This window comes from Euleptes europaea, chromosome 5 (assembly GCF_029931775.1).
Source record: "Euleptes europaea isolate rEulEur1 chromosome 5, rEulEur1.hap1, whole genome shotgun sequence".
Lineage (NCBI taxonomy): Eukaryota > Metazoa > Chordata > Lepidosauria > Squamata > Sphaerodactylidae > Euleptes > Euleptes europaea.
This window is the reverse complement of record NC_079316.1, coordinates 56,544,046-56,566,289: the sequence shown is the minus strand read 5'-3', so window position 1 is coordinate 56,566,289 and position 22,244 is coordinate 56,544,046. Positions and strand designations below refer to the sequence as shown.

General features: G+C 42.0%; 1 protein-coding gene across 1 annotated transcript in view; it reads right to left on the bottom strand.

Annotated features, from left to right (window-relative positions):
• The window catches only part of CFAP58 (cilia and flagella associated protein 58), a 130,786-nt gene that overhangs the window by 74,217 nt on the left and 34,325 nt on the right, over positions 1-22,244 (bottom strand). The window contains exons 3-6 of the mRNA XM_056850450.1: positions 16,155-16,303; positions 13,671-13,827; positions 6,103-6,297; positions 408-545 (exon numbers count right to left, since the gene is read on the bottom strand). Of these exons, the coding sequence (XP_056706428.1) occupies positions 408-545; positions 6,103-6,297; positions 13,671-13,827; positions 16,155-16,303 (639 nt within the window). The remainder of the gene's footprint in view (positions 1-407; positions 546-6,102; positions 6,298-13,670; positions 13,828-16,154; positions 16,304-22,244) is intronic.

Genomic DNA, 22,244 nt, shown 5'->3' with positions numbered 1-22,244 from the left:
GCCATCAAGTCACAGCTGATTTATGACATCCTTGTAGGGCTTTCAATGCAAGGGACAAACAGAGGTGGTTTGCCATTGCCTACCTCTGTGTGGCAACCCTGGTATTCCTTGGCGGTCTCCCATCCAAGTACTAACCAGGGCCGACCCTATTTAGCTTCCAAAATCTGACAAGATCAGACTAGCCAGGGCCATCCAGGTCAGGGCAGTTACACCCTTTTAAATTCTTTGCAGTCGATGGGCATAGAACGGTGTAACTTTGCTAGTGGGATTGCAGTGTCACACACTCACATGACTGACAATCAAAAAAGTCAGATATTCAGATATGTAAACATACAGAAATCCCATTATGTACCATGTTACTTCTGAATTGGGATTATTAAATCACAGAAGGGTAAACTTGGACTTACTCTCAGCTCTGTAGTTTTCTGCTGGTTCTCTTGCGTGAGTTGTTCAATGGCCATGCTGTGCTGTTCATTCTCTTGCTGGAGTTTGCCATTTCTCAATGTACATTGTTCCAGTTCTTTCGTGGCTCTTTCATTCAGAATCTGTGAAATTGGGATACAAACCCAGCAAATCTGTTTGCAATCTGATTGCTGAACTTACTCAAATAAACCCACATACTTCAAGCTTCTCCCGATTTTCAAGGAAATGAGAAAACGTTCACATTTCATTCTATCATTTTTACCATTAATTAAATTAACAATGCACTGAGAACTGTGATAAATGTTTAGCAGTTGGGGGGGAGGTGTGACAACTCATAATGAACAACACCGTGTATTTTTCCCCAGGATCTTTGCGAGATCCCCCCACAGGTGGCAGATAAATATTTTAATTCCTGTTTGCCATTTGGCAGCCACAGTATATAACAACACATACTGTAATAACTGCAAATGAATACTAAAGTAAAATATGTTACATCAGAAGTAGCAACAAGGATCTCAGTATTTCAACAAACAAATATGAATTTAATAGAGGGGATGGATCATTGCTGAGTGAAAGCGCAATTGTCTTGCATGTAGATACACAGGTTTAGTCTCTAGCACATTCAATTAAAGTTTCACAGGTTATAGGGCTGGGGCGGGAAATATGTCCAACACCTAACAGTCACTACCAAACAAAGCAGACCACACTGGGCTATATAGCCCAACTGTCTTATGATGTGAGGGATCAATAAATTGGGGGAGGTGTCTCTCAGTTCTCAATGGGGGTTCCAGGGTCTGGCTTCCACTGAAAGATGGAGCCTCAATGCGGGACAGGACTTGTTGGCAGGATCAGGTTGAGCCACCCACAGAACCCTGCCCTCTCTTCATCCTCCTCCTTGAGCTGCCACCTCTTAAGCTTCAGAGGCGCACAGCCAACCACCTCCTTCTCAGCTGCCTGAGCCTATCTCTGCTTCTCTGAAGCCACCTGGGCTCAGAACCCCAACCAAATTCACAAGGGGGGCTGTCCCTGTGAGGGGTAGGGTTGCCAGATCCCTCTTCGTCACCGGCAGGAGGTTTTTGGGGCAGAGCCTGAGGAGGGCAGGGTCTGGGGAGGGGACGGACTTCAATGCCATAGAATCCAATTGCCAAAGCGGCCATTTTCTCCACAGGAACTGGTCGCTATCGGCTGGAGATCAGTTGTAACAGCAGGAGATCTCCAGCTAGTACCTACCCCTCCATAAATGGTCACCACATCCCCTCCCTGCCCCAAGGGGAGGCGCTGCTGACCTTGCTGGTGCCTCCCCAGCTTCCTCTCCCTTGTCAGCCATGCCTCCCCAGCTTCCACTCCCAAGAAGAGCCACCTCCGCTTCTGGGCCCAGGGCAAGGCCCATCATAGCAGACAGCTCTGTGCCCACCCTGGGAGGCCCAAAGACACAGTGGGACCCTTTGCTCCATCCACTGGCACAGCACTTGGTGGGCCCAGCAGGCCAAAGCCTCTAATTGAGGGTGGGCTTCCAATGGCCAGTGAGTGGGCATCTCAGGGGCTCCAGCTGGGTGAGGTGAAGTCTGGATACACTGGGGTAGCCCTCAGGCAGATGACTTCAAGCAGCTTCATATGCTCCATATGCTTGTGGTAATTTCATATGTGCATAATTTTCAGATGGTTCACCGTGTATCGACAACCCCCGAGCATGCATACCAAACAGAAGCAAACCAGACCATTTGTATGACAGCTGCCGGCCTTGATCCCAAAAGGGGTGCAGTTGAGTGGTGACAAGGTCACAGCTGGGAGGCTGAAGGGCAGGCTAGAAGCTAGCAAGATCTTGAGAAGGGGTCCCCTCCCACGCCGCAGCATTAAAAATTAGAATTTGGAACATGGTAGTTCTGGGAGTGAAAGTTTGATTGTGAACTCTCCCTCTGGAGAAAGAGAGCCACATTCAGAAGCCTTTTCCATCCCCTTTCCTGTTTTGACGGTTTCTATTGAATGTTTGTATGGTAAGCTGCTTTAAATCCCCATTGGGGATAAAAATTAGATATATTAATAAAATAAATAAATAAATAAATCTTTGCGGTAAGTCTGGCCAAGTACAATCCTTATCTATTTTGGTAACAGAATGTACTAGCTTTTTCTTCTGCTTAATAGATCTTCAACTTAATACCATAGAAGTATAAAGGCATATGGGAGACAAGGACCACAGGGTGATAAATAAAGTCAGTATGGAGTTAGAAATAAAACTAGAGTGAATATTCCCTTGCTCAGTGCATTCTGGGACAACAAGCAGCATCTATCATATCAATAGAGCAAAGTTAGGGCCAATTCACACATTGTTAAATCCTCATGCCTCCTGCATGTCTGCCCAACAGCCAAGGACTGGGGGGTTCTGTGGTCAGAACTTAATTCTCAAGAACATACAGGCCTGCTCTGGATGAGGACCACAGCTTGTGGGGAGAGGAGCCTTAAGCCTTTCACCAGTATAATTTTCCTCACCCAAAACTGCCCCAAAGAACCATTATTTGCCCAGTTGTGGAAGCACAGCAACTCCTCATGGCTATTCCAGACCAGGAAAAGAGCACTGGGAGAAGGCGCTCTCTTCCCATGCACTGCGGTCCTCATCCAAATCCAGCCAGCACACTCCTGGGAACTGAGTTCTGAACACAGACCTCCCAAACCATGTCTGTAGACCACAGATGTAGAGGTCATAGGTCTGCCACACTGCCGACCCCCAGGGGTGGAGACTTACCCAAATGCTGCAACATCACTTCCAACCACAGAACCAGAAGTGATGGTGCAGTGCCATGGGATGCTCTAGGATGACCCCAAACTTCTATGGTTAAAAACCATCGAGTGATGTCACTTCTGGTTACATGACCAGAAGTGACATTGCAGCATTGCAGGATGCTGTTTTGGCCCTTGCATTTGCCCCCGCTGCCCCCCAACCAGTGGCAGTAGGGAACCAAGGCCAAGGGCCTCTCTAAGTGGTCATGTGGGGGGGGTGCAAGGGCTTTACAACATGTAAATGGCCTTTAGTGCCATTCTGGTGGCTGCACCGTATTATTTTGTCAAAGCTGGCTTGCAGTTACCATCCAGAATGTGTAATCCTTTCAGTGGTTAAAAAAAGTCTGTCTCTACAGAAAGGCCAGCCTTTTCTTTAGCCCCATGTAAACAATGAATTTGTGTTTGGTTTTACTGAAACTATCCACTGAATTAACAACTGTCACAGACTTCTACCCACACCCTCTCTGGGACTAGAAGGGAGAAAGGGACCATAAATTTACATGACATGTGCAACTCCGAAAGAGTTTTGCTTTAGGAAAAACGGTTCTACAATTACCAGACCTCTGTTGCTGTTTACTAAAATTACTTCTCTGAGGGCTATACAGCATGAGAGGAAATGGCCTGAAAAAATAAACTAGTTTCAGAGGACCATTTAAAGGCCAGGCTACAAAAATCCTATAAATGGTGTTCTGCCTTAAAAAAAAAAAAAACTTTGCACACCAGCAGCAACTTCTATCAAAAGACCATTACCAGATTTCTGTTAGGTAGCCCCAAAAGGAGACATGACAGGTATGCAAATATTATTGCCTTGCTTAGCTATTTACCTGCCTTCGATATTTCAGTGAGACATGAGCAATGGTAAAGAAAAATGCTAGTAAAACAAAAACAAAAAACATAGCTATTCATAGTGTCAGAGTATGAACACAAACTTAGTTAGAAAGTGAGGGTCCATTCACATGATCGCATTATAATGAAACAGCCACAGGCATCAAATATATATATTTACTTACTCATTTGCACCAGCCCACACCAAGCCTGTCATGCATCTGCTGCTGTCTAGGGATGCCAGCCTCCAGGTGGTACCTGGGGATCCCCCAGAATTACTGCTCATCTCCAGACTACAGAGAACAGCTCCCCTGGAGAAAATGGATGCTTGGAGGGTGGACTCTGTGGCATTTTACCCCACTGAGGTCCCTCTCCTCCCCATGCTCCATGCCCAAATATCCAGGAGTTTCCCAACCTGGAACTGGCAACCCTACCCCCACATCCCCCACTGGTCACCAGGGTGGATCTGGTAACACTACTGCTGCCTCACAGGCTGCATTCAGCCAGAATCTGCTACTGGCCTGCCACTGCAAATGTGGTTTTGATGCTCATACATATGTGCGAGGCAACCAGCTTTCTTCCCAGAGCCATCGTGGCCTGAAAACGGTTAACACATGAAGCTGCCTTATGCTGAACCAGACCCTTGGTCCATCAAAGTCAGTATTGTCTACTTAGACCGGCAGCGGCTCTCCAGGGTCTCAGGCAGGGGTCTTTCACATCACCTACTTGCCTAGTCCCTTTTACTGGAGATGCCAGGGATTGAACCTGGGACCATCTGCATGCCAAGCAGATGCTCTACCACTGAGCCACGGCCCCTCCCCAGGCTGTAAGACTGAACTTCCCCAAAGCATTGGTGCAGGAACTGCAGGCACAAGCCCACAAAATTCTTCAGTGCAAACAAAGACAATAAACCATTTGGTATTCTACCAATGCAACTATTGGCCTCCACCCACTGAGTGTGGGATGTCACTTCAGCTAGATAGTCCTGGATATAATTAGCACAGGGAATGCTTAAATATCAGGAACCGTCTCTGGACTCAAATAAAGAACTGCTAGGTCCAAACCAGAAACTGCCTAAGGGGCCACTGAAGAGTTTTGCAAACTAGGGAGCAACCCCATCTCTAGAAGCTTTCCTTGTAACGTTCTTGTAGTTGATCCTAGACAACACAGGAAAAGGCCACAAAGGAAACAAGAAAACCTCATTTCATCTCCTAGGATTCCCCATTGATACTTCTGATGTGAAATATCAGAGATGAACATCTTATTCCTGATTTACATCTCCTGCTTCTCAGCCCTCTCTTGCTGGTGCCTGATTCCCAGGGTTGAACGATATATGACTTGCCCCATTGAGGGATGTCAGTTCTTGGTTTCTTCGCCTCCATTTGTGCCCTGGAGGTTGCTTTTAGGAGAAGCTACCATTGCTGATGCCCAAATAATGCTTCTCCAGCCAGGAAAGCCCAGCCTTAAGAAGTATTGCTCTGATGGCAAATGCAGCTGAGACATCCTCTATTCACATCCTCTATTCCCCTGGAGATAAACTTCCATAGATACTGCTTACAGGGAAATCTGTAGCTAGAGGAACTATGATCAGAGTTTCCTTGCTTATCCAGAGCTGCTGCTGTGGCAGAAATGACTGCTGGCACCTAGCTCCCAGATGAAAAATAAAGGCAAAGGGAGAGATGGAAAGTTTGTATCTACTGTGAATTATGATATTAATGTGTGTAGTGGTTAGAGTGTTGGACTAGGACCAGGGGCACCCAGATATGTATCCTCACCTGCCCTGAAATTTCCTTTGTGGCCTAGGGGCAGTCTTTCTCTCACAACCTAACCTACTTCACTTCAAGGCAGAGGCACCAAATTTGCAGCATAGCTGCAGCTGACTCTCCTTAGAATAACCCCCAAGTCTGGTGAAGTTTGGGTCAGGGGGGTCCCATTCTATGGGCCCCCAAAGGGGGTGCCCCCATCTTCCATTGGAAACAATTGAAAACTCCATTGGACAGATGGGACCAGCTCCTTCACCCATTCCTCATAGGACTTGTGAGTATTCCTGAACTGGTTTGACAGAAAGCCCTCCTATACCTTCTGCTCTTTGAGCTGTTGCTCAAGCTTCAGGATTTCCTCCTTGTTTTTATGCATCCCCTGCTGCATTGCCTTCATTTCAGTCATTTTGCTCTCCAACTCAAGGTGAAGCTGTTTCAGTTCCCTCTCCATTTTTTCTTTCTTCCGGGACTCACGTGAAGCCTCATTCTGCCGCAACTGGATTTCCTGGGTGAGCTGTAACAGTGACAAAAGGGAAAATATAAATGTTTTGTCCATATTTCAGGGGAATAAGTACAGTATATACTCACAGACTGCTAACTGTGACACTGGATAGTTTGTAACATCTGATAAAGGCTTTTGGAAAATGGACACGTGTTAGGCAACATTCAAACACCAGTACAAGAAGATGTAAGATGCGACTACGGTGGGCCAGCAAAGGATCTACTAAAGAAATTTAGAAATGGGAAACTTAATGGAGAAGTGGTTTGATGAATAAAGAGAGACATAGTGTTTCCAAGGCTGAAGAAAGAGGCATAGAACCTGACAATAAATGATGAGTGAGAAAGGGTGAACGGATCATAGAGGAAAGGGTAAAATGATCAAAGTAATAGGTGATAGGCAGGACTAGTCTCTGGATCATTAAACTCCATGAGAAAGCCAAAAGCTCCAGGGTAACGGCTGCAGAACTTAGCTAGCACATGAAAAAGTAAATTAACTGCACACAGTGCAAAATGAACTGCTTAAAGCATAATTTATATCATGCTGCATCCATCTGTTGACGATTCTCTGTGTTGCTTTCATTGCTGCTGGAAATACAGCATCCACATGATCAGCTAAGCAGAGATGTCCTGTCCCATTCCAGCCCTCTAGCAGCTTTCTCTTCCCATTCCTTTTTTTTTTTTAATAAATTTTTTTTTATTTTCATAATAAACACCAAAAAAAAAGGGAAAAAAAGAAAAAAAAAGTACATATACATAAAAAGAAAAACAGAAATTACATGTTCAGGACACTATTTATCCGCTAATACAATATTCAAATCACTCTATAAGCCATATGCCCTGAATCCAGAACCCATCCCCCCACCAGTGCCCTCCACCATAGGACTTCCGATGGAGTGTTATGACATATCAGAAAAAAAATCTATTATTATATCATATTAAAAATCATATTGTACTATAATTCGTTAACTATACTTTTAAAATCCGTTTTTGCCACTTTATCCCAATATGCGGTGGCCTTTACCCACGTACATTTAAATTCTTCCATATCTTTATCATGTAAAAATGCTGTAATTTTGGCCATCCGCATATACATCCATAATTTTTCTCGCCACTCTTTGATTGAAGGTTTATTTGTTTGCTTCCATTTTTTAGCAATTATAATTCTTGCTGCAGCAAAACTATATTGGCATATGATTCTATCACCTTTATCCAGATCTTTTTTTGGTATACCCAATAAACAAAAGGCGGGGTCTTTCTTAATTTTTGATTTACTCAAATCATTAGTTTCATTCAAAACTAATCTCCAAAACCTCCTTATTTTTTTGCAAAACCACCAAACATGCATAAATGTGCCTATTTCTGTACCACATTTCCAACATATAGCTTCCTCATCTTTCTTCATTTTACTTAATAATACTGGGGTTATATGCCATCTATAAAACATTTTATACAAATTCTCTCTTATTTCATTTGAAATTGTAAACTTAAATTTTTTTCCCCATAACTTTTCCCAAATTTCCAAATCTATATTATAACCTAAGTCTCTCATCCATTTCAGCATCACTAACTTAATCCTTTCTTGTTCTAAATTTATTTCTATAAGTAATTTATAAACCCTACCTATCAATCCTTTATTTCCCTTAGATAGTATAATCTCAAATTTTGATTTGGTTTGATTAAAACCCAACTTATTATCTTTGTTAAAAACATCTCTTAGTTTATAATACATAAACCAATCTTTAATCAGAATTTCTTCTCTTGATTTCAGTACCCATATACCATCTTTGTATTCTGTTATTTCTCTGTAGTTATCACAATCCAAATTTAAATGTACACCTCTTCTCATAAATGCTTCTATAGGGTTAATCCAACCGGGTGTTTTACTTTCAAAAACTTCTTTATATTTATTCCAAATTTGCAATAAATTTTTCCTGATAATATGAGAATTAAATTCTTTATTTACTTTCTCTTTATCATACCACAAGTAAGCATGCCACCCGAATCTCAATTTAAAACCTTCTAATTCTAATAGTTTTGGATTCTCTAAGAGAATCCAATTTTTAATCCAGATGAAGCATGCTGCTTGATAATACATTTTCAAATCTGGTAATCCAAATCCTCCCGTATCTTTTTGCTCAATTAAGTTATTATATGCAATCCTGTGTCTTTCTTTACCCCAGAGAAATCTCATAATATCTTTTTTCCAAACATCAAATATCTGTACACCCTTAACTATTGGGAGATTTTGAAACAGGAAAAGCATTTTAGGTAATAGCATCATTTTAACTACTGAAATTCTTCCCCATAACGATAATGGCAATTTTTCCCAACTTATCAGATCCTTTTTAATCTGTTGCCATTGGTTCACATAATTATCTTGAAATAAGTTAAGATTATTGTTTGATAACCATATACCTAAATATTTAACTTTATTTTCAATTTTAAACCCCGTCTTTTTTATTAATATTTGTTGTTGTGAGAGAGTCATATTCTTAGTTAAAATCTTAGTTTTAGTTTTATTAACTTTAAACCCTGAAAGCTTTCCATAAACCTCCAAAATTTTATTCCATCTGTCAATTTGTTCAATCGGATCAGTCAAAAAACATACTACATCGTCCGCATATGCTTTAAACTTATAATGATTTCTACCTATTCGTACACCAACTACATCACTATTTCTAAAATTATGCAATAATAATTCTAATACTAAAATAAACAATAAAGGGGAAAGAGGACACCCCTGTCTCGTTCCCCTTTGAATTTCAATTTTGGGTGATAACGACCCATTTATAATCAAGTTAGCAGATTGTTGTGTATATATATATACCTTTTATAGCTGTTTTAAAATTCTCACCAAAATCCATAGAATCTAATACCTTAAACATAAACTGCCAATTAACATTATCAAAAGCTTTTTCAGCGTCCAAAAATATCAAAGCTATTGGTGTTGTATCTTGCTCTGCATATTCTAAGAGATCAATTACTACCCTCAAATTCTGACTCATCAACCTTCCTGGTAAAAAACCAGCTTGATCCTCATGTATTACTTGGTTTAGTACTCTTTTTAATCTTGTAGCTAAAACTGTTACAAATAATTTATAATCAGTATTTAACAATGATATTGGTCTAAAATTTTTAACTTCCAATGTATCAGAATTTGCCTTTGGTATTAATGCTATATTTGCCTGTTTCCAAGTTTGAGGGATAATCCCTTCTATCAATCCTAAATTCATTACTTCCAATAGATAAGGGGTTAACTGGTCCTTAAATATTTTATAGTAGGATGCATTAAATCCATCTGGACCGGGAGATTTATTTAATTTACTTTTCTTTATTGCCTCTTCCAACTCTTCTTTAGTTATTGGAAGATCCAGAAAATCTTTATTTTCTTGTGTTATTTTCCCCCAATCTCCTTTAGTAAGATACATATCCATTTCTACCTCTGAAGATACCTTTTTACTGTATAAGTTTGTATAAAATTCTACAAATGTTTCAAGTATCTCCTCTTTTATTCTTGTAATCTTACCCTTCCTTTTAATTTGAGTTATTGGTATTTTTTTCTCCTTCTGCTTAAGTTGCCATGCTAACATTTTTCCCGGCTTATTTGCATGTTCAAAAAATCTTTGTTTATTATACATAAGTTTTCTTTCAATTTCTTCTGCAATTAAAAATTCATATTGCTGTTGCCAATTTCTAATCTTCACCTGCTGTTCATATTTACTTGCTCTATCTTGCAACCTACTTAAGTATCTTTCCCCTTGTTTTATTTCATCTAATACATGTTTTCTCTTGTTCTCCCTTTCCCTATACCATCTTGTATTTTGTTGAATTAATAATCCTCTAATTACTGCCTTACCAGCATCCCAAACTATATCTTCACGAGTACCCTTATCTGTATTTTCTTTAAAATAGTTCTGTATTTCCATCTTCAATTTAGCGACTATTTTAGTATTTTTTAAGAGAAAATCATTAATTCTCCAGGGTTTATATCCTCTATCTCCCAATTGGATTTTAACTGAAACAGCATTGTGATCTGACAAAACTCTGGGTAAAATTTCTGGATCTTCTGATTTCTCTATTAGGCCTTTCGAAAGCCACAACATGTCTATTCTGGAATATGTTAGGTGTTTTTGTGAAAAGAAAGTATAACCTTTCTTATTTCCACGTGCCAATCTCCAAACATCAAACATATTCCATTGATCAGTAAGAGCATCAAAGACCCCTGGCAATTTTCCTTCATTAGCCGCTTTTTTCTTTTTCCCAGATCTGTCTATCTTAGGTAATTTAACACCATTGAAATCCCCCATCCAAATCATTTTTTCTATGGCATATTCAGCTAATAATATTGCTAATTTATCATAAAATAGTTTTTGATTTATATTAGGAGCATATATTCCCACAAGCATTATCTTCTGAAATCCAGATGTTATTTCAACCAACAAAACTCTTCCCTCCGTATCTTGATAAACAACTCTTGGTTCCAATGAGATAGGTATATACATAGCTATTCCATTAGTCTTTTTAGCATTATTACACGTCGTGAAGAGTGTACCCAACCTTACATGTTCCAATCTAAATATATCCTTTGGGAGTATATGAGTTTCCTGTAAACAAATAATGTTAGCATTACTTTTGTGTAGATGGTGAAATATTTTCCTCCTTTTATTAGGAGAGTTCAATCCATTGATATTCCAAGATAAAACCTGTAACATATCAAAAGTCAGTTAGATCCCATAATTTTTCACATTCAACATTAACAACCATATCACTTATTGCCCCCCTTCCCCCCATTCTTTAGTCTTCAGCTTCCTCAATTGGAGAGTCCTCAGAGGAGTCTATTGGCAAATCTCCACCTCCAGCTGCTTCAGATGCCTTTTCTTCTTCTATAGATTCTCTAGTTGGAACTTGCTTGATTGGTTTAGTAGGTTTAACCAAGTCTGCCTCATATCTTCTTAAAAACTGCTCCGCCTTGTCCACTTCTGTATACTTAAACCTTTTTGCCTTGAAAGTGAAGGAGATACCCTGTGGATATTCCCATCTGAATTGGATTCCACTAAGTCTTAAACATTGAACAATCTCCATAAAATCTTTCCTTTTCCTCAGTAGTCTTGCCGGTATTTCTTTCATTAATCTCAAAGGCTCATCTTCAACTTTTAGTGGTGTCTTGTAATGTGTGTTTAGTATCAAATCCCGATGACTCCTCGAAAATAATTGAAGCAGGCAATCCCTAGGTACCTTATTTCTAGTTGCATATGCAGAGTTCATTCTGTAAGCTGTCACAATCATCCCAGCAATTACTTCTTCAGTTTCCTGTAGAAAATCTGCCAGAAGAACTGTCAGGTATCCACGTAAATCCCGATTTTCCACTTTTTCTTTCAAACCACGTATACGCAACGAAGATTCTTTTATCTTGAGTTCAATCATCGCCATCTGGTCTTGTTGTCTCTCATCTCTTTCAGATGAGGATGCTATTGCCATCTCAAGAGTATCCACCTTCTTCTTGGTTTCTTTAATTTCCTGTGTATTTTTCTTAAGCTTGGTTTCAACTCTATCTTGCCTGATGGTCAGGGATGAAATTGTGTCTTGCAAAGTAGCTATTGCAGCAGAATTTTGAGATGTAGTTGCTGTATTCTGGGATAACTCCTGCTTCATTTCTGTAACATCTTGATGAGTCTTAGTTAAAAGTTCAAAGACAGAAGTCAGTGTTACTTCAGGTTTCACTTTTGGAGGCATCTTGGCAATAACAGATGTTGACGTGACTGGAGATGTTGTCTGTTTAGCTGGGATTTGAGTTATTGAAGGCCTTCTCTGAGGCAGCTGTACCACCAACTTTGTATCTTTAAGAATGTCTTTGGTATGTTTCTCTTTTTCTCCCATTGGTAAGCTATGAAGACTGAAGACAAAAAACTGGCAATTGTAATCCAAAGGGAAAGAGGAGAGTGGGGGGGGCAAAAATTTTCTTTTAGCTCATTGCACTAAAATTATTTCAGATGAAAGAATCCCAATCAGAGAAAGCAATCACTATGACATCCTAAATGATATTATTCCATGTCACTTGATTGTTCTCCAACTCTTTGCTTTTATTTCCCAGTTCTTGCTTTAGTGAGAAACTTTTTGAAGTGCGTCACACAGCTGGCAAAAAGCCAAAAGTCTCAAAGCAGAGCGTAACAGAACTATAGATAGTTCTAAGTGAAGTCTTTAGAAGACAATACTGCCACACACCCCAAGTTAATACTTTAAATGTAAAAAAAATTCTTTAAAAAAAATTAGAAGAAAATCGGATCCCACCTCGCTTGCTTCTTGTTGCTCCTTTAAGATGGCGCCGGCCATTCAGCAGAGTCCCGTCGGAGCGACTGCCGCCGATTTCAAGGCGGCTATCGCTCGGATGACGGGTCTGCCACCGGCACCCGAGTCTGCATCCCCTCTTACACCGAGGGGTGCCGCTTGCCGGATCTTTAAGGGGCCGATTGATCGCCCCGCAGCAGCGAGGCAGCAAGAGTGCGGCTCCGCGCTTGCGGCGGGGGGGCCGTCCGACCCGGAAGTCTCTTCCCATTCCTTTACAGGCAACTGGCACCAAAAGTGCCTACACCTTTCCCCTTATATCTTTGAAAAGTAAAGGGTTGGGAATTCAGAGGAACTAGAAGAGTGTGGCAATAGATCCTGGCACGGTTAGGAAAATTGCTTGCATGAGTGGCCAACAACAGAAAAAAGGTGCCAGAATAAGCATAAGCTTAAAAAAATATGCATTTCCTGTCTAAAGCACATTATTTTTTTAAAAAAAAACAGTAAAGGTTTGGGAAAGATCAGAGCTGGGGAAAATCAGGAAAATGGACAATCACAGGATGATGTTGTGTGAATGCTCAAAAAAAAAAAAAAAAAGCCCAACCAGTTTGGAAGCAAAGGTGCAGTAAAACATCCATGTGGATGCAGTATCAGTCAGAAACCAAGAGATACTTCTGGTTAAGCAATAATGGCAGTAAAGAATGAATATTTACAACTATGGCACACAAAAATGGTCAAGTGCACACCTGTATAGTACGGCGCTACTAAGACAGTTATAGAGACTGCAACGGCAATGGATTTGAAATAAAGCAAAACATTAATTATCCAAAGCAGAATTACCACTCTGGTTGATTAAGTAGATTTGGCAGACAGGAAAGGCGCCAGAGATGGCACACAAGCTGCTCTGAACAAGACATGTCAGAGATCAGTGGAAGAGATGAAAGGCACTGATGATGCCTTGTGACTGATGACTTCGTGCTGAGTTGCCTGAAAAAGGTTTGGAAAGTGAAATAGCAGGTGGCAGTTAATAGAGGTGAATTGCAAAGGTGGAGAAGCTTTCCTGACAAAGACAGCGATGACAGAAATCTAGGTAGTGGCACATACCTGAGAAATGGTGGAGTCTGCCACAACTTTTGTCTTTTCTGCCTCTGTCTGTTGGTCTGTCATGTTTGTTACATTTTCTCGTAACTTCACGACCTCTGACAAAAGCTGGTCTCGCTCCTTGGTTACTTCTTCCTTAAATCTTAGCAGTTCCCGCATACTGGAAGGAAAAAAAGATCCCAGTCAGCGATGTCACAGCTTAGTTGGCATTCTCAGTAAAATATGCTTTGTGGAGAAGGGGAGTTTGAAGAGAAATGTTTGGCATTGAACTCCCCTTCCATTAAGCCCGCAGAAGTTGTCAATTAAATTATACGCCTGTTACAGTCACTAAAAACACCCCCTTGTGATGGAAATAGAACCTCCTAGTATTATAAATAATAGACAAGTGGTTTTTATTCAGATTAAAAAAAACAGTCATCCCCTTACAGGAAATAAAATTAATCATCACAGCTTTAGCAGGCATGCCCTGCGACATGTTGTTTGAATGCCCCATTCCTATTCCTCTTTTCTTGTAGTTTATTCAAGCCATTGCATGAGAATAGGTCAGTTTAGCTACCCTGGTGAAATAAGGATATTATTTAATATACAAACCATGGTTCATGATCTGGGGGATGTACAGACAAAAGATACAATCCAGAGAAAGTGCCACTGAAATCACTGTGACATTCAAATAGATTTTGTGGTTGTGTGGTAGTTTAACACAAGGGCCAATTATGCATGGGAGGTTTTGCCTTGAATTTGCTTCTCGCTAGATGTACATTTTCCCCATCCAAATTATCAAAACGCAATAAGCCCCCCATGCAGAGTTTTGAGAATTCGGATGGGGGAAATGTGCATCTAATCCAAAGCAGCAAATCCAAAGCAAAACCTCCCGTGCATAAATGGCCAAGAATAGCCATAATAATCAGAGCTAATAGAGAAATACTGACAACCATTCCATGCCATCCTCGGTAACTCTGCCACCACCCATTAACAATGCTGCATACCAGCAAGGTCTAATGCTACCTGCTCATGGAAGGCACCAAACAATGCCTGGCACCCTTCGTTGCACAAGTCACATGGCATACTGGACAGATGGACCACAAAAAAGATCTGCAGCCACACACTGTAGACCTATCCCACAGAAAGGAATTTTAATCCCCTGGCAGCCTATACAGCATCAGTATATTAACAAGCAACTTTTTGACAGAACCAAACAGGCTTTTGATACGGTTCCGCATTATATTCTTGCTGACAAGTTGGTAAAATGTGGTTTGGATCCTATTACTGTTAGGAGGATTTGTAACTGGTTGACAGATCGCACCCAAAGAGTGCTTGCTAATGGTTCCTCATCCTCTCAGGAATCTGTCCTGGGATCTGTGTTGTTCATCTTTATAATTGGCTTACTTGTAGTGCTTACTGTGAGAGAACCCCCCCAAAAAAAAACCCCATAAAAATGCTGCATAAAAAAGCATTTTAAGAACAAAAACCGGAGCAATTTGAAAGGAAGGGGGTGGGGAGAAATCCAAGCCTCGGTTTTAAAAAACTTTTATTCTGCTCAGAAAGAGCTCCGAGGAAGCAGGAAGTATTTGAATCCCCAAACCTGGACATGATGCTTTGTAATTGGCTGTGAGAGAAACCAAGCTTGTGTGTCCTGCACTTTACCTTATGCTCAGGGATTTCACTCGGGCTTTGCTCAGGGAAGATGGAAGAGTCGGGTTAACAGAGGATTGGGAAGACCCGGACACTGTGAGGGCTGGGCACGAGGACATCTCTAATGGACGGAAAACTCATGCATAACTCCAAGGAACAACCGATTCAGACTGGGGCCAACATGAGTGGAAGTACCCAAGCATAAACAACCACTGTGTAATACCTCACTATGCAGAACTTAATACTACAAATCCACATATTGTGACTTTGTTTTATATTGTTATAAGCTTAACAGAACAAAGCAGAGCAAAAGGTCCCACAGACTAGAAACACACAGATGGGAGAGGGCAATAAAAAGAATAAATGGAGGAGGTAAGATGCAGAGGCAACATTTAAAATTATCCAGTTTAAGATGCTGGATTAAAATAGCAATGGAAGCAATTAGACGGCAAACCGAATATTGTCCCACGCACTCCTGTGGCCTATCAGGAGGGGACAGTAAGAATCAGCACCAGATATAGCTCCCCTCTTAGATGATTATATTAAAGTTCAAGCCTGTGCCAAATACTTTGTTGCAAACAGTCAAAGCAGCCGGGCCTTTACTGAACATATTTATTTACATATGTGGACATTCAGCTATAAACATATCAATCCTAAAATAGTGCTTTAGATATGAAATAAATGTTTAGAGACAAACGCAAACTCTCGAGGTGCAAACACACCCCTTTCACAGATAAATTTCAACTCTATGTGTAGATTCTGCAAATGACTATTTGCATCATTTCAAACAAACATACCACCAATGAGGATACTTCAATGGGCAACATCCCCCCCACCCCTCCAGAAACAACTCACTTGTGCTCTTGGCCTAGTGATAATCCGGATCCTTGTTCCACTAATTTAGTCAAATTCAGGATTTCTTCTTTAAGGGACAAAATGGTGTCTTTCGCTTTCTGTTCCTTCTCATAGGCTGCATCCACCATTTTCCAGGCCTTTTCAATCTCCTAAGAATGTTAGGGGGGAAATCCTGTGATACTTGATTTAAAAAATGAACAATAAGATAACAGTGTATCAATGGAAAGAATGAAAGTTTTCTATTTCCTTTCATGCTCTGATTTCTAACAGTGTCCTACCCCAGTGGCCAGTTCTGTGTGGCCAGTAAATGTTTACTGTGAAACATCTGATTCATATCTAGGAGGAAGGAAATTTATTTATAATATTTCACAGTTCAAAGTTCTTGGTTTTCAGTTATATAAACTCTTGGTTAAAACTTGCTGGAATTACTCGTGGTCAAAAGTGCCCTCGTAATTACGGCCAATCTTCAGGTGTTAATGTACTTCAAAATATTTTAACATCCCACTTCCTCTTAAAAGTAGTGTGCTCCTCTCCCCACAAAATACTGCATTCTTTTGCTCAGATTTCATGAGATTCTCTACCTACTACTTCAAAGCGGTGAACTTTATTTCTGAGTGTGCCCACACTCGAGAGTGAGATATAAGATTTATCACATTCTGGAAAATTCTAACTTTCTATTGTTCTCCAGGATGTGGTAAACCTCACATCTGGAATGGAAGCTCTTCAGAAAAAAAATTAACTATAGAGACTTTATATCAAAAACAAATATGAGAATTGTGCCTTGGCTTTATTACTTTGTGCACTTATAACATATCTATGAATATCAGCTGTAATTGTTCTATATTCATATTTAGTGACACAATTAACATATTATGGCTATTGCTATAATTTATGCACATTGGAAGGAATGGACTGTGCAATGTCGCTCAACTCTATCACAGACATTGGAGTCTCAGAACAGGGCAGTAGAGTGTCAGTAAAGGCCTAGATAGGATACTTCCTAACCTTTCGTCTACTCCTACAGCTGCCCCTTTGTTACCCAGAAGGCTTTTTGTAGGGTTTCCTTCCTTCCAGTCACTTCCCTTCTCTCTCCCTTTGTACACCATGAAGGCTGGACATGCTTTCTACAACCTCTTTCCATCCTAACTTACATAGCTAGAAGCAAAGAAAGAGTTTTACTCAGCTTCTGCATGTTTTTAAGTTTTCACACGTGAGCAGACCAATCCTGAAGGGGGAGGGGCGAATGGCATTAGAAGCCAGCATGGCCCCTGCACTGGCATTAGTGCCACTTGCACTGGCTAAATGGGCACTAACACCGGCGCAGAGCCACTTGCGCTGGCACTGGGGAGCCGTGCGGCAACACCATGCATGGGTACCAGCACAGCCACCATGGCAGTGTTTCTCTGATGCAAGGGCTCATGCCAGCACCAAAGGGGGAGTTCCCAGGGGTGGGGCTGACTTTAATCAATTCCCTGAGCCCTTTCGCCCTGGGAAAGCCTCCATTTGCAGGAGTGAACTTATGCCTGCAAAAAGGGTGGTGTAGCCCCATGAAACTGAATAAAGCAGTTAAATGTGATTTTTGGTAACTGACATTTTTAGCTTGTGGCACTGGGCCAGCAAGCCACTAAGGAGGCAGTGTGGATGCACCATCTGTGAGCCCGCCGCAACTACCCCCCCCCCTTTAAGATTGCTCTGTTAGTGAAGGACAAACACAAAACTAAAACAACTATTAAGAGATCCAGGTACAATTACATTACCCAAAAGTTGCTTCAACTTTTTAATTTAATTTGATTTCCAGGAAACAGTTCCACTTATATTCAGCCACAAAGACACTCCTGCATTGGTCAGGGGAAAGGCGGGCATATAAATATTTTAACTAATAAAAAAAATAAACCAAATGACTGCAGAAAGAATATTTTAAGAGAATATTTCTCATCCCATTACATTATAGTCCCACCGAATTTAATAGTTCTAAACATTGTACTTCTATAACAGATTCCCACAATACCACGAATTCCCTTGTTTTGTTTTGTTTTTTGTTTTACAATATGGCAAGCCTAAGTAGGAAGCCTCAGTAAAATCACTGGGAAACTTTTCATTGACCTTAAAAGCTGGCTGAATTGTTTAGCCTTCAGTTTACAACTTTATTTGGATTCAGATTGTCAAAGGCATCCCAGTGGCATCACTGTAATGTTTTGGTACATAATGACTGCTCAGCTTCGCTGCGCACGGCCCCTCTCTCATTGACACAGTCAATGGGAACTGTACACTCAGATGAAGGACAGTATATTAATAGCTGGACAGGGTTTTGCTTAAATGGGACTTTCTCATTGACTTTGAATAGAGTACAACTATGCACAATGTTATTTAAGTGTCCTGTTGATGTTTGCTTTAATTCAAACAGACAAACAAGGTAGCTTCGTCCTGAATCAAGATAAAAGGACGAAGAGTTATTGTAATGGTAACCTTATTTTTAAAATTGTGACTCATTGGCGATACGAAACACAGAAGATTGCAAAACCTGATAATTACAACAAAACTTAGGCATTTAAATAGCTATGGTAACCTCCTGGATTAAATATCCAGTTACGTGACCAATGTCAAAAGAAGAGAAGAGAAGAGAAGAGAAGAGAAGAGAAGAGAAGAGAAGAGAAGAGAAGAGAAGAGAAGAGAAGAGAAGAGAAGAGAAGAGAAGAGAAGAGAAGAGAAGAGGAGTTGGTTTTTTATATGCCAACTTTCTCTACCACTTAAGGAAGAATCAAACCTTCCCTTCCTCTCTCCACAGCAGACACCCTGTGAGATAGATGAGGCTGAGAGAGCTCTAAGAGAGCTGTGACTAGCCCAAGATCACCATCAGGCTTCGTGTGCAGGAGTGGGGAAACCAACCCAGTTCTCCAGATTAGAGTCCACTGCTCCAAACCACCGGTCTTAACCACAATGCCATGCTGGCTCGCCACATCACACTAGAATGCTGTGAATATGGATTGAGTAGATAAGCACAGTTTGACATAATGCACCAGTGGTGATTATTTTATCACATACCTAGCTTCTAACAAAACCCATATTAGTTTTCTCACTAAAATATTAATAAAATAATCATTTTATTGCTAAAACAGCACCATGAAAACAGAGTTGCACTTACCTGTAACTGCTGTTCATTGATGTCTTCGGTGCAGACACACATGTGGGACTGCGCCTGCGCGCAGGCCTGCCGCCGGAAAAAATTCAATAGCCTTAGTCCTCAACCGGGGGATGCCCCTCCCTCACAGGCGGGGCCGGCCTTCGCGCTGTGCAGCCCGCATGCTTCTGGGCGGGGCATCCCCTTCCCTCCTCAGTTCCTTCTCCGCCGCCGACCAAGACTGGCATACACGTACCAGCTATAACTTAATCCTTCTACTAAAAATTTGTTTCTTTGTTTCTAGGTCGACAGCGGGGTCGGAAGGGAGGGATGTGTGTCTGCACCGAAGACATCAATGAACAGCAGTTACAGGTAAGTGCAACTCTGTTTTCATCTTCTGTCTTCGGTGCAGCCCCACATGTGGGATATTAGCAAGCTTACCCAGTAGGTGGTGGGGTCGACTCAGGAGAAAAGGGTCTGCAGAACTGCTCTACCCACTGCTGCATCCTTCCTGGCCTGCAGGTCCAGAGCGTAGTGCTTCACAAAGGTGTCTTCTGAAGACCACGTCGCCGCTCTACAGATGTCGCCAACAGGAACCTTTCTATGGAGAGCAGCAGAAGAGCCCTGCGCCCTGGTGGAATGCGCCCTAATGCCCAAGGGGCATGTCACCTTCGCCTGTTTATAGGCTATTCTAACCGCCGTGACCACCCACCTCGCTATAGATTGGGCCGAGGCGGCTTTACCTTTCTTGGGACCCTGATAGCATACAAACAAGGATTTGGACCTTCTAAACTGTTTGGTACGGTCAATGTAATAAAGGAGAGCTCTTTTTACATCAAGGGTATGTAGTGTCCTCTCTGCCTGAGAGGAAGGATTGGGGAAAAATACTGGTAGCACTAAATCTTGAGCTAGGTGAAAAGAAGAGATCACCTTGGGTTTAAATCTAAAACTAGGGTGGAGGACCACCCTTTCATTATAAACCCTGAGAAAGGGGCTATCAATACGAAGGGCTGCCAGCTCCCCCACTCTCCTAGTTGATGTCACAGCCACCAGGAAAGCTATCTTAGCTGACAAAAACGACAGGTGTACCTGAGCTAAAGGCTCAAAGGGTGCTAGCATCAGTTTGGCTAGGACCAGGGAGAGTGACCATTGGGGCGTTAGTATAGGAGTAGGAGGAAATAAATTATTAAGACCCTTCAGAAAGCGTTTTGCAAGGGGATGGGAGAAAACTGTATGACCCTCCACCTTATCGTGGAAGGCTGAAATCGCAGCCAAATGTACCCTTATGGATGAGACTGCCAGTCCCCTCTTGGTTAATTCCAACAAATAATCCAAGATCTTAGGAACAGGACAGGTAAAGGGAGAAAAACTTTCTTGATTCGCCCAGGCTAGAAATCTATCCCACTTCCTGTCATACGAATAACGAGTAGAGGGCCTTCTAGCTTGCAAAAGGACCTCCTGAACCGACTGTGAACAACCCACTAATGAGAGGGAAGGATTCTCCACGCCATGTACATCGTGGTGGGCCAGTTCCCCCCAGCGAAGTAGGTTCGGGTGGTCTGGAAGTGGTTTGTAATTCCCCCCCGCCAGGTGTGTAAGAAGGGTGAACCATATCTGTCTCGGCCATCGGGGTGCTATGAGAATGCAGTCGGTGTTGTCTGCAGCTATTTTCCCCAGAACCCGAGCAAGCAGGGGGAATGGGGGGAAGGCGTAAAACAGGCGGTTCGACCAAATGAGCTGGAAAGCGTCTCCCAGGGACAAGGGGTCGCTCCCCGCCAGAGAGCAGAATTCTACCGCTTTCTTGTTGCCCCTGGTCGCAAACAGGTCTATCTGAGGAGTGCCCCATTCTTGGAAAATGGGGAGGATAAACTGATCCTGTAGTTCCCATTCGTGGTTTGTGGTAAAAACCCTGCTCAGGGAGTCTGCCCAGGTATTGTGGATCCCCGCTATATGCATGGCACGCAGGTCTATGTTGTGTCTCCCAGCTATTGCCCAGATCCTCTGGGCTTCCCTGGAGAGAGGAATGGAACCTGTGCCCCCTTGTTTGTTTACATAAAACACTGTGCAGGAGTTGTCCGATTGTAAAAGTGTTCTCGAGTTCTGGAGGATATCTGAGAATGAGGTAAGAACATAACGCACGGCTCTCAGTTCTAGAAAATTAATGTGCATCGACAACTCACTAGGAGACCATCTATCTTGGACATAGTGACTCCCGCAATGACCACCCCAACCCTCCATAGAGGCGTCTGTGGTGACTGTAAAACTTGGAGTCCAAAACCCCAGAGGGATCCCTTTAAGAAGATTAGGCTCAGAGAGCCACCATTGTAGTGATCGCAGAATAGGCCTAGGGATAGACAGTCTATACCACTTGGAGTGGCGAGAGCAGTCGTAGGACCTAATGAACCAATTTTGCAGTTCCCTCATTTTAAGCCTGGCTAGAGGGGTCACTGCAGTGGTCGATGCCATTAGGCCTAATAATCTCTGTATAGAGACTACTGGTTGGTGTCTATATCTCATAAAAAGATGAACTAGCCTCTTAATGGAGGACACCCTCTCAGTGGGGAGGAATGCCCGACCTGCTGTGGAATCTAACACAGCACCAATAAACTGAGCTCTGGGAGAAGGGCTTAGTTTAGACTTTTTCAAGTTGACCATCAGTCCCAACTTTGAACAGGTAGAGAGAACCAGCTGCAAATTGACGGAGAGAGACTCAGGGCTAGAAGCCGTGAGCAGCCAATCGTCAAGGTAGGGATAAATCGTGCATCCCTGGTCTCTGAGGAAGGACATAACTACCGCCATGCATTTCGTAAAGACTCTGGGGGCCGTGGCAAGGCCGAAAGGGAGGACAGAATATTGAAAAAATTCAGACCCATAGCGAAACATTAAGAAGTGTCGATGTTCAGGGTGGATGGAAATATGGAAGTAAGCGTCCTTCAGGTCCAAAACTGCGAACCATGTATGAGGTGAAATAA